The sequence below is a fragment of the Chelon labrosus genome (assembly GCF_963514085.1).
Source record: "Chelon labrosus genome assembly, chromosome: 23".
Classification (NCBI taxonomy): Eukaryota; Metazoa; Chordata; class Actinopteri; order Mugiliformes; family Mugilidae; genus Chelon; species Chelon labrosus.
Genome location: NC_140356.1, coordinates 16,464,298 through 16,480,698, shown reverse-complemented (window position 1 = coordinate 16,480,698; position 16,401 = coordinate 16,464,298). Strand labels below are relative to the sequence as shown.

At 43.1% G+C, this 16,401-nt stretch overlaps 2 protein-coding genes across 2 annotated transcripts in view; one reads left to right on the top strand and one right to left on the bottom strand.

Moving 5' to 3' along the window:
- Positions 1-4,355, top strand: part of acss3 (acyl-CoA synthetase short chain family member 3) — a 38,975-nt gene extending 34,620 nt beyond the window's left edge. Inside the window, exons 10-16 of the mRNA XM_084573627.1 lie at positions 256-351; positions 565-628; positions 1,283-1,364; positions 2,608-2,730; positions 2,798-2,897; positions 3,005-3,180; positions 3,932-4,355. Of these exons, the coding sequence (XP_084429753.1) occupies positions 256-351; positions 565-628; positions 1,283-1,364; positions 2,608-2,730; positions 2,798-2,897; positions 3,005-3,180; positions 3,932-4,009 (719 nt within the window). The 3' untranslated portion in view covers positions 4,010-4,355. The remainder of the gene's footprint in view (positions 1-255; positions 352-564; positions 629-1,282; positions 1,365-2,607; positions 2,731-2,797; positions 2,898-3,004; positions 3,181-3,931) is intronic.
- Positions 4,356-5,492: 1,137 nt separating this feature from the next.
- The window catches only part of ppfia2 (PTPRF interacting protein alpha 2), a 161,141-nt gene continuing 150,232 nt past the window's right edge, over positions 5,493-16,401 (bottom strand). Inside the window, exons 22-31 of the mRNA XM_084573626.1 lie at positions 14,507-14,569; positions 12,911-12,943; positions 12,636-12,811; positions 12,417-12,514; positions 12,154-12,329; positions 11,635-11,703; positions 10,029-10,185; positions 9,773-9,829; positions 8,317-8,408; positions 5,493-5,573 (exon numbers count right to left, since the gene is read on the bottom strand). Of these exons, the coding sequence (XP_084429752.1) occupies positions 8,350-8,408; positions 9,773-9,829; positions 10,029-10,185; positions 11,635-11,703; positions 12,154-12,329; positions 12,417-12,514; positions 12,636-12,811; positions 12,911-12,943; positions 14,507-14,569 (888 nt within the window). The 3' untranslated portion in view covers positions 5,493-5,573; positions 8,317-8,349. The remainder of the gene's footprint in view (positions 5,574-8,316; positions 8,409-9,772; positions 9,830-10,028; positions 10,186-11,634; positions 11,704-12,153; positions 12,330-12,416; positions 12,515-12,635; positions 12,812-12,910; positions 12,944-14,506; positions 14,570-16,401) is intronic.

Here is a 16,401-nt window from a genome sequence, read left to right as displayed (position 1 = left end):
AATGGAGCGTGGTTGCGTGGTAAGAGTCGGGGAGAGCCCATAGGAGCTGTCATAGATTTGGTTAATGTAGGTTAACGCCGCTTGTCTGAAGCGTTGCAACGCCAGGCCACACAGGCTTCTCCTGCTGAGTCTGCTAATAAAGGGATTTGCATGTGGAGGAGGAGAAGAAGTGTGGCGTCACATCACAGAGGCAGAATCCTTATTTGACTTAAACTTCCTCATGAATGAGATCTTTCTCTTTGTGTGTCTCATCAGAAACTGGCTCAGCTATTACCTCCTCCTGCATCGGGCTGGGAAACTCACTCACGCCACCTGCAGGCCAGGCTGGGAAACCAGTTCCAGGTTACAATGGTAAGAGACAGATCACAGTCTATAGCAATGAAAAACATCTCCTATCTAGGAATTATTTGTATCTTTAATCTAAATAATAAAGACTCAGGACAAAGCTGTTAACCTGCGTATCTAGAACAGGTATCTGCAGCTTGTGATTCCCTGCATAATTTCTTGCCAGTGCATGACAAACCACCTCTGAATATGAATCGCATGCTCTTTCCCTTGCACTAGTCACGGTGATCGATGATGACATGCGGGAGGTGAAGCCAAGAACCCTGGGAAACATTGTGGTGAGGTAAGCTCGAGTGGAAGCGCTCGCAGCTGTGTGAGCAGCCTAGTTAATGCTTTATCTTTCTTCTGGGACTCACACGTGCATTTAAGATGTAACACCAAGACCTTTTGCACATGGTAATGGTTCTTAAACTCCTACTTTTGAGACATTAACCTCACTCCTTGCCAGTGTCTGGGAGGGAAATGTGTTTATGTTGGAGATTTCCCGGCGCTAAGTGGACTTGATGTAAAGCTCTAGCCGTCAGCCTTATCTCCAGCCTGCTACCTATCTGTTATCACTCTCCAGCGCCACCTCCCTGCTCCTTATAAACTCTGGTAATGAATCGGTGCCAAGTGGGGGATTTCCAGGGGATCCGTGTATATATACATACAGTGCACGCACGGATAAATGACAGGTAGAGCTGTAAACGGACAGTAACAGCTGTGTTGCTTCCTCAGAACGGCCAGAAAGTCCCCTTCTGTGAGAGATATGCATCTGTTTCACGTACAAATGAATGCAGAAAACATCCTTCTTAATCAGCCACTTTTTACTTAGTTAATGAATGCATATCCATCTTTAAACACTCTTCACTGAGCGTTATTTGATATATTTTTAAATTAAAAAGTAGTTCATAAATGTTTCTTTATCATGTATTAAATGTGTACTTTTCCCTCCAAGGCTACCTTTACCCCCTGGCGCAGCGTTGTCTCTGTGGAAGAGCCGGGATCTGTTCAAGGAACTCTACTTTACCAAGTTCCCAGTAAGTTTTCCTCAGAAAATAATATTTATTAAGAAAAAAAACTATTGTTCTCTGGATTAATAATGCCGTAGTGGAGTTTGTCAGGTCTGTGGTGATAGGGCGCCCTCTATTGTCCAAATCCTTACATTGCAGAAACACTTTAAAAGAAGAAATAATAAATAAAAAGTGCAAAATAAAGCATTAATATGTAAAAAAATGCATGAATAAAATTTTAAAAATTAAAATACAAAATACCCTCCAAATATAATAATCAGGCAGGGTTGACAAGGAATTGAAATAATTTATAAAAGATCTCCATTTCTGATAAAAATAAATAAATAAATGAAAAAAATAAAAGTAGTTGCCTTTTAATGAAAAGCTCATCTCTTTTATATCTTCAGGTAGGTCATGTCATCTTTTAGCCACAGAGAGCTAGATGGTGCTTTTGAAGAGTTACATAAAAATAGCATACGACGTCTAGCCAGAAGAGAAATGAAGGATAGTACGTCTGCTTGTAAATTGTAGGGGTCTGAACAACTTCAGATTTTTTTTAAAGTTGACTAATATGTGGTGAATGTCCAGATGACGTTGACAGAAGCTTGAAGACCGTCTACTATCAGCCGTAGCTTACATCAACACCATAAACACTGTCAGTCTGACACTTCTCATGTGCGGCTCTCGCTCGACAAACTCTCGGCTCTACCATTACTTCAGTCTCTGCCGTGGTGCATTCACTGACATCAAGGACAAAAAAAAACATGCTCTACAACCACAGCAACTTATAGAACACAAGCAAATTGTTGATGTGCAGCCTCATTTTCTCTGTTACCGCAGGATGTTAATTGACTGCCGACCATTCCTCTGCTAGCTTTTAGTAAATTGGTAATATGTGAGGGGTTGGTTCAAGTTTCTAATATCCGATAGAAGTGTCCATTCTTGGTTGAATACCTAGAACCACAGACAAAAGGAACAGAAAAATCTTTTCAGGATTTATTTATTTTGGCACAAGAGTAGAACATGAGGCTCAGGTCGCAAAGAGAGGCTTGGCGTTTGTCACAATGGTCTCAAATGTTAGGATATATTATATATGTTTTGGAAAAATGAACTGACGAGTTGCAGCCTAGCACATGGCATGATGCAGGGATTGAATTTTCGGCACATCTTGATCCCACAGTTCATCAGAATCTCCCATCCCTACCTACTGCGTCCATTTACCTTTAACTCAAGTTAATTCCAGCATCCGTCCTTTCTGTTTTACCTTCAGGGTTACTATGACACTATGGACGCAGGCTTCGTGGACGAGGAAGGATTCCTTTACATCATGTCCCGGTCTGATGATGTCATCAACGTGGCAGGCCACAGGCTATCTGCAGGAGCACTCGAGGAGGTACGAGGACAACAGCTGAGGATTTCCTTTCTCCTATATGCAGTATTAACTTGTGTGTGCTTTGCAGTCAGTGATGCAGCATCCCGGCGTGGGAGACTGCGCCGTGGTGGGTCTGGAGGACTCGCTGAAGGGTCACGTTCCCTTGGCCCTGTGCGTACTCAAGACTGGTGAGTTGTTTACTTCCACGCTACTGCACATCAGCTCAAGGGAAATACACAGCTTGATAATTGTGCCTTGTCGCCTGTCGGTGCACGCGCTTGCTTGCATGTCTCAGGGGTGCAGAAAACCGAAGAGGAGCTCATAGGTGAGATCGTGAACCTCGTGAGAAACAACATCGGTCCGGTGGCCGCCTTCAGGAAAGTGCTCTTTGTCCGGGGGCTGCCGAAGACGCGCTCTGGCAAGATCCCTCGCTCCTCTTTAGCCAACCTGGTCAACGGCAAGCCCTACAAGGTACGAGGCAGGGGAAACATTCTGGATGTTTTTCTCATTACAAATAACTTTTTTAAAAGTTAACTACGGCGAGACATATCCTCCGAGGGGAAGTAATGTTTTGTGTTTGTGTCCCTTGCGCAAAGGATTTACCGCAGCTCAGGAGACATGGAGCTCATTTTGCTGCTCGGTATTTGAGTAATGAAGGTGCATTAGCGAGGCCTGTACTCATTAAACTGAGCCGAGGCTCATGTGGGATTTATAGTTCCAGACTTAGTATTCTGCTGATCAGGCTGCCCCATGAGAGTGTGATGACAAAGTGAGAAACAATGCTTCTTAATATAGTTTTGTATGCAGACATACACCGATCAGGCATAACATTATGACCCCTTGTGCCTCCAAATTTGGCTCGTCAGAGAATGGACATGGGCCTTCTGAGGGTGTCCTGTGGTGTCTGGCAACGGGATGTTGTTAGTGGAAGGGCTTTGAGGGGAGGGGCCTCTGTGGATCATCCCACAGATACTTGATCAGTTTGGGATCTAGTGAATTTGGAGGCCAGGTCAACACCTTGTGCTGTTCTTCATGTTTTTTTGAGTTGTTCCTGCTGGGGATGGCTGCTGCCATCAAGGAGTGTCATTGCTATGGGGTGGGGGTGCGTGGTCAGTGTAAATGCCTCCAGATACTTTATCTAAATGTAAGAATCTGGAAAATGTAGCTGGATTATGCAGAACTTGAACTGTTTTGGTCACCTTTTATATTTATTTTCTCACAGATCACTCCGACCATCGAGGACCCAGAGGTGTTCAAAGACATTGAGAGTCAGATAAAAAAAGACGAGAGACAAGGCTGAGCCTGAACGCATCGGAAAACAGGTTGGACAGATTTAGGGCACACAAAGTCGCTCCATTTGATTAGAAGCAAAGTGGAAATGTGAAGTAAGAGTAAGTGCTTCTTATTTTAGTCAAGCTGAAGGCCTAATCCATTCATTATAATGAAATGAACACTTATTTGTATGTAAGATGAATAATAATAATGTAAAACTAATGTACTATAGGCTTTGTATATGTAACAGTTTTAATTACCACAGTAAAATAATGAAGGCAACTAATTCACCGACAGTCTTTTTTTTATTGACAATGAAAATCTGTTTGCTCACCACTGACTTTTGACCAAAGTACAAGAAGTAATAAATAAAAAAAAATAATAAAGAATGGACACAAAATAAAATGGTTCATTGTCCGTGCAAATCGAAGATGTAAAAACAACGTAAAAGACTTGTTCTGAGAGTCGTCCGTCGGAAATAACTAAAAGACAGATAACCCCCGGGAACTCCGACGGGAACAAAGAGTCAACGGTTACACCAAATGTAAGTCACAGCAAGCAACAGGTTCTTTATCACCTCACTTCAACATGGTCATATACACTCTACACACACTATGAGCTAAAGCAGTCTGTCTTTCAGTTATTTCATTTTGTTAATGTCTGAGGGGACGGGGGAGAAGGCCAGCTCGGCTGAGAGTGTAGTTGTCCTTTTTGTGTTGATGCGTCGCCGTCGACGGGACATACAGTACAACGAGTGACGACGGGTTCTACGAATGACGTACTGCTTTTTCCTTTTCTTTTATGTTAGTTTTTTTTCTCTGAGAGGAAGTTTTGTGCCACTTCGGAGAGCAACGGCGTCTCTTGTTTCGTCCTTGGCTACTTAAACTAGTCCGTTGAGATGATGCGATTGTAAGAAAGTGCTTGCATCCTCTTAAAATGCTCCTTGTAATGACGGCGAATGGGGCTGGAAGTGGCTTCAGGTCACCACTAGAGGGCAGGTTTTCACACGACATCCAGAGTCTCTTCCTCTCTGTCTCTGCGGTGCAGCACAGGTTGATCATCATCATCATCAGCACAATGAAAAAATAAAACCATATGTACAAAATGATCTAGAGGGACGAGGGGTAGTATGGAGAGAGATTTAAGAGCAGCATATATTATTCTATGGTCCACTAAATGAGGTGGCAGGGACATTTTTTTTTTGCACAAATATCTTTTTATACATAGATGTGTGTGTGTATATATTAAAAATGGTATATTTATATTAATTTACAGATAACCTACACATCTCCTGTAGAAGAAATACACAGTACGTTATGCTCTGACAAGTTACTGTACATGTAAAAGGTAGAAATGGTGACAACTGGGGGAAAGGGAGGGGGGGCAGCCTGCAGGACAGTTTAGCACCGGCATCTGGTGCCCACGTTATAGGGGAGGGAGGGGGGCGGGGGGAAAGGGGAGAAGGAGGGAGGAGGGGGGTCAGAGACGAGAGCAGGGCTTCTTGGCAGTGCGTGTCATCAGAATGGTTTGTTCCTCCGCAGGTCGGCCCGTCCAGCGCAGCTCCGCTAATTAGTCTCCAGTCAGAACTGCACCTGGAGGGGAAACAGTGAGGGGAAGGGAGGGGGGTTTTAACAAGGAGCACGGAGTCCGCAAAGTTGATTGTTGCAGCAAAGACGGGGGGGGGGGGAAGCTGAAGCTTGTTTCAGCCAATTTAGCACCGTAGTGGTCACAGCTCACTGAAGCTCAATATTCACAGATATTAAAGTCACTTTTGTGAATTTACCTTAACTTGTGGACCCATTTTGTTCATGTTAACCCTACATGAATTATACTTTTGTTACTCAAAATGTTTAATCGCGCAAAGTGCTATAAAAAAATCCCTAAAAACAACAAAAACAAGAGATAAGAAATTCAACTTTTCAACTAAATTTTTTACAGTGAAATTATTATAAATTTAATTCTAGCTGTAATTACTCTAGTCTATTGACTGTTTATCAGTGCGTTTGCCACTTGTAGAGTATCTACAATATCTTCTGATAAAAAAAATATATAGGTTACTTCCTGAAAAAGTCTGAAAAATGACAAAATATGAATAAAATAATATATATATATATTTATTTTTAAAAATCAGCACTTCAAACATTTTTGTAAACGATTAAAATTTACAATTAAGAATTTTAGAAAACTGAAAATAAAGCTGACTTGACAAAACTTTTTTTCAACTAAATATTTAAATATTTGTCAATTTTTACAGTGTCATATGTCCATGGAAAAGGGGGAAAACAGGATTTTCGGGATATGTAATGTCATCAAATATGTCTAGTTTCAAAGTAAAAAAACACTTAATTAAACAGTAAAAGCATATATTTTACAGTACTGCCCTTTAGTAAAGTCACTGGTGCCATGGCAACACCATGCAGTAAAAGAATAGAATAGAATAGAATATGTTGACATATGACTGCTAGCGGATGATTGGTATTTATGCACAGATCCAGTCAGACGTCATTTAAATCAGCAAGCATGCTTAACTCTTCATCCCGCTACCCATGAATGAATTATTGTCTCAGGTTTAGAGATGTGTGTCTAAACGTATGTAAGTAGACTGGATTTAAATACACAGACATTTAAAGCAAAGGTATTTCCACAATAACCTGAACACATCTTTAATCCCTTCAAACTAAAACTTGTGCCTGTAATTACTTTAATATTTCCCTCTTTAATGTGTTATTTCACCCTACAGTAACTCCTATTCTTTTAATAAGAATATCGATGTGTATGAGCTAAAAGGGCCCAACCTGCAGATTAACCACGGTGTCCAGAGATATAACCGCAATCTGCATACTGCAAACTGAATTGACGAGGCTTTAAAAATCAGATCTGCGACAACGAGACAGAACCGAACCTATGCAATGTTCCAGTACGTACCTTGAGAACGTGTTGCAAATATAGCATTTAGTCTACTCTTGTACTGTTTTCTGTTTTGATTGCAACTGCTTTCACCAGTATGCAGTTAACCATCCTGCACCAGAATTCAACCATCTGCACAAACTGAACTTTGCACTGCGCTATTATTTATTAATTCGCCGTGTAGGAGTATTTGTAGAATGAGATAATGAAAGCCTGGGAAACATCCCGCGGGGTTGCTCCGCTGGATGAGCAAACACTTGGGGGAAATTCTGCTCAGCTGTTAGAGTGTAAAAAGAGGAGCGTTAGGAATGTATCATCACCTTGTCAGAGCATTATATTACCCGTTTACCATGCCTCTAACCTGAGCCCTCATTATTCATTATATTATAAGATGCTGGTATGGGACTAAAATGATTTCTTGCCTGAAGTAGTGAATGCAGACAGTTGATGCTACAGGAGTGAGTACACTCGTTACACTTTGGTTTTGATCCTTTTGAAATCTTTGCAGAAAAACTGAAGCATTTCTGGGAATTTCTCACTCATTTAGCAGCCGGTAACATCTTGATAACCCTTTAAAGGCCTATTTTAGGAGACCTGGATGGCCTTTGTTAAAGGGGAATTACCGTTTTTTTACAACCTGGACCTTCTTTCTGGCAAAAAATATGATCGTTTACTCACCCATATAACTTTAGTGTCTTTTGGAGTCCATATAGTGGGAGAGACTGGGGCACCGAAACGCAGCCTCTAAATAACACATTATCTGCCGCAAAACTCGTTCATTTCCCCAATATTTTGTTGTGATACACTAGTGCTATTCCCCGCTGAGTCCGGAGTTACCTGTTATCTATTCACGGACGTGCAGCGGTTTGCACTCGGTGCGCGCGGCGCTCAGAGATGACATCATCCAGGTCAGAGGTTAGTAGGTCAATCTACAGATGGTAGATGATGATAACAGGTAACTCCAGACTCAACGGGGAATAGCACTAGCGTATCATAACAAAATATTGGTGAAATGAACGGGTTTCGTGGCAGATAATGCGTTATTTAGAGGCCGAGTTTCGGTGCCCCATTCACTCCCACTATATGGATATACGCGGATCTAAATATCGCCCAAATGACACCAAAGTTATATGGGTGAGTAAACGCTCATATTTTACGCCAGAAATAAGGTCCAGGTTGTAAAAAACGGTAGTTCCCCTCTAACTAATCTTTGTGTAAGTTACTGATTTCCTCATTTATTTGAAGCACATTTTTCATTAAAGGTCAGATGCCAGGATGAGACGGCAGCTCGGCGCTAGCCGCCTCCTATCACCTGGCACGAACACAGCAGAGGCTTGCCCATCTTCGCTTTAACCCACTACCTGTCTTAAGTGCTTCTGAGGAAAGCTGTGTAATTGACAGAGCGAGAGTCTGTGTTGTGTTACATACAGCGTACAGTTTAAGGTCCCTCTCTTCCTCCTCTCAGCAGGAATAGGTTCTCACCGTGGAGCTGTCCAGTCGCTGCACCGAAGACGGTCCAACTGTGGGGGGAGACGGTGAGACAGAGATTGAAAGAGAAAATGATTATTAAGTCAAATCATGAGGGCCCCGACCAATTCACATGAAACCGCTCGGGTTGCCACCTCAAACCAGCGGCACAAGATTAGACATCCTCGACAGTGACGGGGCAACGGCGATTAGTTTCACCCTCAGAGGAGAAAGCCACGGATCACTCAAAGGAAGTTTTAGTTTTGAGTGGACGCCGCCAGCGACTAGAGTTCAGTGTGTTGTGGACATCACAGACCGGGGGAGCACAGAGGAAGACAGGGAGGCTGTTACAGTATCGTCGGGGAGACCTTTGTTAGAGGAGAACGCTGGCCAAAAATGAGTGGGATGGTTTCCGGTCATGTATGTAACAACCAAAGTCACAAATTGCTAATACACTCCGCATCCAGGACAATTCCAGGTTATTACAGTCTGGAGTTCTTTTTGGCAGTCCAAGTTGTTGGACTGTTCAAACTTTAGTGGGCAGACGAGAAGCCCCTTGAGGATTTCTCGTCTGTCCATGTTGGTAAAGGTGTCTAGATGTGCTCACAGTCGTTAAAGATCTATTGTTTAAGTCTGTTGGGTGTGGTTGAAAGCTCCACAACTAGCGACTGAGAGCACCTGTTGACATTACTTTGGCAATAATTTGACAGTAACTGATTACCAAGATTTGGGAATGCGCTGACAGAAGTTAAGAAAGGTCAAGAACTCGGATGACAATGCAGCGTTTAAAGAAATCTTCCAATTAGCCACAAACCGACCAAGCATCAACTGTAAATTGATTTTTATTCTACAAGGCTTGGTTGAAAGGGATCATTTGTCCGTGTTTGGACTTTTCAGATAACATCCGGGCCAAATCATTGCCAAAACTACCAAGCAATAAACCGGTATTGTCCTTTAACAGAAGCCCGTTTCAGCCAGTGTTCTCTTTTAACAGCAGAGGGATGAGTTTTAGTTCTTGAAACATCCAAGAAGACGTACAGTCCACCTATGTAAACCTCCTGATTCAGGCCAACTTACATAGCGCTGCTCAGCCACCTTTTAGTTTTGCTGCTTCATTACTGCAACTTCAAGGGTTACACCAGCAAGCATGGCTCCTGATCCATAACTTGACCCCCATTTTGCAAATTTGCAAAAAAAACAAAACAACAAAAACAAACGCCACCCTTGATGTTTGATGTTAGAGAGATGAAAGAGTAGTAGAGAAAGAGGAGGAGGAGGATGAGAGACGACAAAGAAAAGGAGAGCTACAGCAGGACAGTAGTTGGCAGAGAACATGTGAGGTGAGGGGGTAGATGTAGAGTATTAATAATACACGCAGGGCCAACAAGCCTGGAACCTTCAGAGGGGCATAGCTGACCTTGAAACCAATCCAAATACATGTCGTCAGGGCTGTCATCCAGCGCCTCATACAGGACTGCAGAGCAGCCGTCACAGAGTCAGAGAGAACAAGAGACACAGTCAGAATGCTCCTCATCAAACAGCCGGAGCTCAAACTCCTGCTCTCAACTACCTGGACACAACCTTTGTTTAAAGTGAAAGCCAGGATGCAGAAAATATCCAGTAACCAAGCCTGGGATCTGTACGAATCCTGAAGTGCAAAGACAGACACTCACCCTCAGGGGGCAGTCTTCGGGAGTGACCGGACGTCGTGGTGAGACGGAACCCAGCGGGGAGCGTTTCTGCCGACCCGGGCATCATACTGATGCCGTGGACGTCCCGGGGAGGGAACTGCCTCCGCCACGATGGGCCGCGGAAGTCTTTGTCATCGCACTGATGGGACAGGAACAAAAGTAGTAGTAAGAAACAAAAGACGCTGCTGTTTGAAGTAGTAAATAAAAATCAACTCAAAAAACTAGTGACAACATAACGGATGTGAAGGCTGCGACACACCAAGCTGACGGCCGGGCGTTGGCCAGAGTCGAGCCGTCGGTGAACGTCTGTGGCCCTAGTTTTGGCAAAGTGCCCGGCCCTAGTCGGATCCCAGCCAATTGGGCACGTTGAATCGGACTCCGACCGACCGGCCGTTCATCTTAGCAAACCGGTGCACAAGAAGCAAAATGGTAGTGAAGAAAGTAAGTAACACTACGTTCAGAGGCCACACAGAAGGCTCTCTCATTTTTTATTTTTTTTCATCCAATTTGAAAATACACAAATATTTTCTGGGATGAATAAACCGTAGGCCAGCTGATTAACCCTAGCCTCTAAGCTAATAGTAGCTCTTTCAGCTTTTGCTTTTAGACGATGGCTACAGACTACCGCCACCTGCTGGTATGAAGAGAAAGTTTCATTAGCTGGCGGCTGGTTGGGTCACCTTTATGGTGTGTTCGAGTGCAACTTTTTGGTCCAGACACGGACGATGTGAGGCAACTTCAGCTAGCCTTCATTGCTGGTAGTTCTGACGGATGACGGTTTGGTGTGTCTGTACCATAGACTGTATATAAATATGGACAATGTGTCCCCACGTCCTTACATTGGCCAAACTGATGCTATTTTCCCGGGGATACGGGCGGCAACATCTTGCGAGTTCGTTATCGATGACCCGCCCACATTTGCTCCAGACTCACTCGAGTTTTCATTTAAATAATACTACGCTCTGCTCTACCTCCACCAGTTACAAGGAAATGTTGGATTATACACTGTACTTATTTATTTATTTTCCTACTCTCACGGCCCTATGGGACTGATTCACGGAGCCGTTGGCATGGCAACTTGTAGTCGTCATGATGTCACATCCTGTTTCTGCAGCGTCAAATAACTAAAATGAAACTTCCCAGAAAAATGACATTATATTAACTACCTCAAATGACTGAAACTATCCTTGACAAAATTTATTTGACGTGTATTTTAGTGTTTTTAGTTCGGCCCAAGTCCCGCCCACTAACATGGAGGGGGTGGGGCTTATGACCTATACTGCAGCCAGCCACCAGAGGGAGCTCTGCTTGCTTGGGCTTCACTTTTGAGGAACTGCTCCACCGTCCACCTTTATACAGTCTATGGTCCGTTCTTTAAAACGACTTCCACTGAATGAAGCCTCTTTGTTACACTGAATGCATTAATGACAGGGCAGCTTCATTTTACAGACAAACTGGAAATCTTCGACACGAAACGAAAAATTGTGTTTAACCCGTCTATTATAGTTGGTAAATGTGTTGTCATTACAAATCCTCTGAAATGACCGAAAAGCGGTGTCATGTCTTGTGGGTGACAGTTGCTGCTCACCTCGTCCAGCCTCCTGTCGGTGCCCAGCGCCAGCAGATTATTGTACTCTCGCTCCAGAATCTGACGTGCCTGAAAGGATGAGGAGGAGGAGGAGGAGAAACAAAAACATCACAATACATTCTAATTTTCACAAGACAAGCTATTTTTAGCAGCATGGTAACAGAGGCAGCTGACATGTTACGTCGTTCGTGCTGCATATCCATTTTACCCAAGCAGAGATGAGATAAGCAGTGAAAAATCACAGGGCCACCCGCCAGGGTGACAGTTGGCAAATCTGCATGTTCTGATTTAGATTCCACCAGCTTTTGAAGGCTCATAACAACATTCCTCTATTTTTGGACTGAAGCTGGTGACAGATGATATTTCTTCACCTTTAAATTTGGCAAAGTCAGTGCAACAAAACAACAGTCTCAGACAGTTAAACCCACGTGTTGGTCTAACTTTAATTCAAATTCAAGTGTTGTGGCTGATCAGTGTATAATACTTTGACAATGGTCAGTGTTTACGTAGCTGCGGTACCTGAGTGTTTTGGTTGGGGATCTGGAGGAGGAGCGCCAGGCTGCTGTAGTCAAAGTTGTCGTCCAGGGCGACCAGAGCTCCGTGCACACCGCTCTCCAGCAGGATGTTAGCGTAGTCCCTCAGGCCTATGCTCTGCACCCAGCGGATGACCCGCTCGTTGCTCCACACCAGGACGTCTGCAGAGAGTATAAATAAAGCATAAACTTAACTCCAAATCATTTTGCGTGTTGATTTCGTTCGCCATGATGCTAGAGCGTACTCGCCTCTCATTTCATGCATGCTGTGCTCCCTGCGTCTCTCCAGCTCTTTCCTGTCATAGTTGAGCTTCTTCAGACCCATGATTCCATACTGTAAACTTGTTCTGATGGCAGAAAAACATACAGTCACACAAAGAGAAGAAGTTTCCATTGGATAATCATGCTCTAGAAGACTAAATATTGTATGTATATTGGATATCCTAGAATCAACCCTAAGTCCCGTACCTGTGGAAGCTGTCCACCATTTTAAGGTGCACCCTAAGGTCCTTCTTGGTGAGGTGGTCCAGCATGCGGGCGTCCACTAGGCACTCCATGAAGTAGCTGCGGTACTGAGGTAGTCCTAGACTGGGCAGCCACTCGTTCCCTATCCACTCGTGGTTCATGTCGCCATAGGCAAGAGTCTTACAGAAAACACTTGAGTCAGCGCACACTGCCCTCGTAAAGAAGGAAAAAAAACATCTCGGCTGAGGCTTTTAATGGAGACATTATCTCCTACTTACCTGTGCCCAGCTCCCTTCTTCAGACTCTGACTTCTGATTCAAACACAAGGAAAAGAAAGAGTACAGTTATGTGAAGATGAAGGCTCATTGTCGTTATCATAAAGTAGCAAATCCTGCAGAAAAAAAAGCCCTTTCCATTCTCGGTTGAAGTACTTCTGCAGCTAAACCTGACAAAGGAAGAATGCCTCTTTGTAGCTCCGGATACATTTTGACAAACCCCGACAGTTTTGAAGAAAGTTAAAAGGAAAGAAAGTGTGACCTTAAATTGCACAGGTTTGAATTTGGGCTGGAAAGAGATGACTAATGGGTTAGAAGTTCAAATGGTCTTAGACTGGCTTTCAGCTTTGAAGTTATACCGATGTTTTTCTATATTATATATATTGTATATAAGTGCATTATTATTATTATCTGTGTCTGCTTTTTTTATGTATATGTGTATACAGAGGTGGACAAAATTGTTGGTACCCTTGCGTTAAAGAAAGAAAAAACCCACGGTGGTCACTGAAATAACCTGAAACAGACAAAATTAATATTACTTTTGTCTGTTTCAAGTTATTTCTAATTTTATTAAGTTATTTCTAGTTATTATAAATAAAAACAAAATAAAACGTATGATCTGCACTGTTGTCGTAGCCTAAACCACCTGTTAGTTTTCCCTACGGTCCAGTTATTTCCAATCTTTTCTAGGGGCACCATCGTTTTTATCTCGGCCAGTTTCATTTTATTTTATTTTTTTAAGTTATTCTGTTGAACCATAATTCAAAAGCAATGTCTGATTTTCATTAGTTAATTTTCAGCAAATTTTTTATTTATTATTACTTTTGTCAGTTTCAAGTTATTTTAGTGACCATCTTTCGTTAACGGAAGGCTACCAACAATTTTGTCCAGCTCTGCATATTTTATTTTGTTAATTTTTTTGGTAAGCTAATTTAGGGAAACGCACAAGAACTCCAATGTACCTGTACTGTAATGCACCTGTGCAAATGGCAAAAGAAACTCTATTCTACTTCTTGAAGCCAGATAGAAGGTCTGTTATATACTTATATATATAAAATTTACGTTGTTTTTTACAATGTAAGAACAATGGCATTAATATAAAACCTTTAATTAACAGATTTTGCATTGCTGAGTGAGGAGACCTACTAGTTAAGAGCCAAAAATTGAATGATACATAATTATTATCAAAGGAAAACCTGCCTGCTATGATACTACAGATACTCACCTGCAGCCTGACAATCAGCTCAAACCTCACTGTCTTTATTTCTACATTTAATACAAGTTATTCTTCACATTCAGACATCACACTGACTCCCTGCAAAAGCTCGCTGCTAAAATGTGATTTAAATATCTTCTGGTGAGCAACAGAAATAAACAGCCTGGATGGCCCGGATGATTCATGACCAAACCCGGCATCTGACAGAAGGCTTCCAGCTGACCGTTAGTATTGACAATAGCGTCACAGACTTCAACGGGGAAAGGTTTTTACAGTCGCATGCCTTCTCTGTCGTCCCCCATCCATTCCACACATCACCTCATTAAACATTAAAAGACTCAACAGACGGAAAGGGCGTCAGTGAAGGACACGGCGGGACTGACCGTTTTAGAAGGGGCTGCCAGGGTCTCCATCTCCTCATGGGTCACCCATACATTGCCTGACGGCTACGAGGGTCAGAGCCCGAGGGACAGAGCGGCAGGGTTGGTAGTAGAGGTCCGGTAGGAGGGGCAAGCAGTGTTAAAGAAGAAGAGCAGCACCACTGTAAGCCAATAGTGTTATAGCATCACAGTCAGATGATGAACTGGCCCCCGAACCCGCCAGGGGTCGAAGGGCACAAGCACAAGGACAAAAACACAGTACAGCAAAGGACACACCGACGACAGCATTCAGTACACATGTAGCAAAGACAGCTGGCATGCATAACAAGGGAGGCTGAAAAGAATTAGTACCACTAACACCAACAGACACCTGAACCTCGCATTCCCTCTCCCCCCGTCCTCCTCAAGCAGAGTCAGCACTGAGCACCTATCCTCTAATTTTTTCTCTATTACTAGTCATGCAAATCTGTGCTACTACTGTGTCGCATGTTAAACGCTGTGTGTCCCCCTCTCCCCTCCCCACCGATGGATTAACTGATTATTTGTCCAATCATTTCACGTATGTCTGCATCTGTGATATATGTGTGATTTCTGCCTCCAGAGTGAAGAGGAAGGTAATTTAGTTAATAAGATAACACAAATAATACATGAAAAAACAGTAGATTATTTGTAATTTGGGTGAATCAACCCTTTAAAAAGCTAATTCCTCTTTTAGTACTGTGTGTTCGGATGCATTGCCAGGTCACTCTAGCCCTGGTGGTTGTTTTCCACTGCGCTTAAGCTTGTTACATAGACGCGAGAACAAATTTCTTGCTTCTATGGCTTGCAAGAACAAGAAAAAAGTTCTTTCTGGCCAGGTCTTTTATACTTCACGAGAAACTCAAGTGCCAAACTCTGTGGAATTCGTCATAGGGCCCTCCCACTGTAGCACACGTCACAAGCGCTAAGCATTATGGGAGATGCAGGAATTGGACGACAAAAGGGACTTTTCTTATTATTTTTGGATGTCGGCCGGTCGTTTTGACAACCGTGTCCGTCGGATCACGCCGTTCATTCAGCATGCCGATCTCTACCCAGGAGAGATTGACGGTCACACTGCAAATATTAGCCTCTGGGAGAGTGGCCGCTAGCATTTACACTTTTTCGTATTGACCACGCCCACTTCCAATTTATGACAAATCACAGAACAGTTGCCGGACACCACACAAGAAAAAACTTCTGCCAGGTTGATGTGTCAAGAACTAGCTGCGAGAATAATATGATGTAATTTTGTTGTCGCAGCCCCAGGAGCGAGAACAAACGTCTCGCTTCTCACGGAGTATGTAACGGCCTTTACATGGTCAATTAACCTCCTCTGTTAAGTGTGTGGGGGTAAGTTTGTGATCAGACACGTGGAGCCTCCTGCCCCGTCATGAAAATTTCATGAAGTATGTAAGTGGAGCTAAGTGAGAGAAAAGAGGGTGATAGTTATTTAACAGCAGGAGAGGACAGCGACTAATGGATGCTGCATGCGTACTAGTGCTGATGTCTAGAAACACAAACCTGGCTGGGTTTGCTGCAGTGTTGGTATAGGTGTACCTTTATTTATTTATTTATTTATTTATTTTTACAGATTAGTCTTTGCTCTGCAGCGTGAACAGCCACCATCATTAAGGAACAGCAGAGTCCTTAGAGGGGGGTATGCAATTACCATGACAACGGGGAGCTTTGAAAGCAACTGGAGAGCTAAATTACAGAACATGCCGAAGCAATGTTTTACAGAGCAGGCCAGCTTTGACTCCCACTGTAATATCATCACGAACACAGAAGGATTATAAACTTATATATTCTGTGTGCGTGTGTGATGGCAACGGCTCCGTTTGCCAATCATTCGCTTTCACCCGCCTACACGAGCGTAA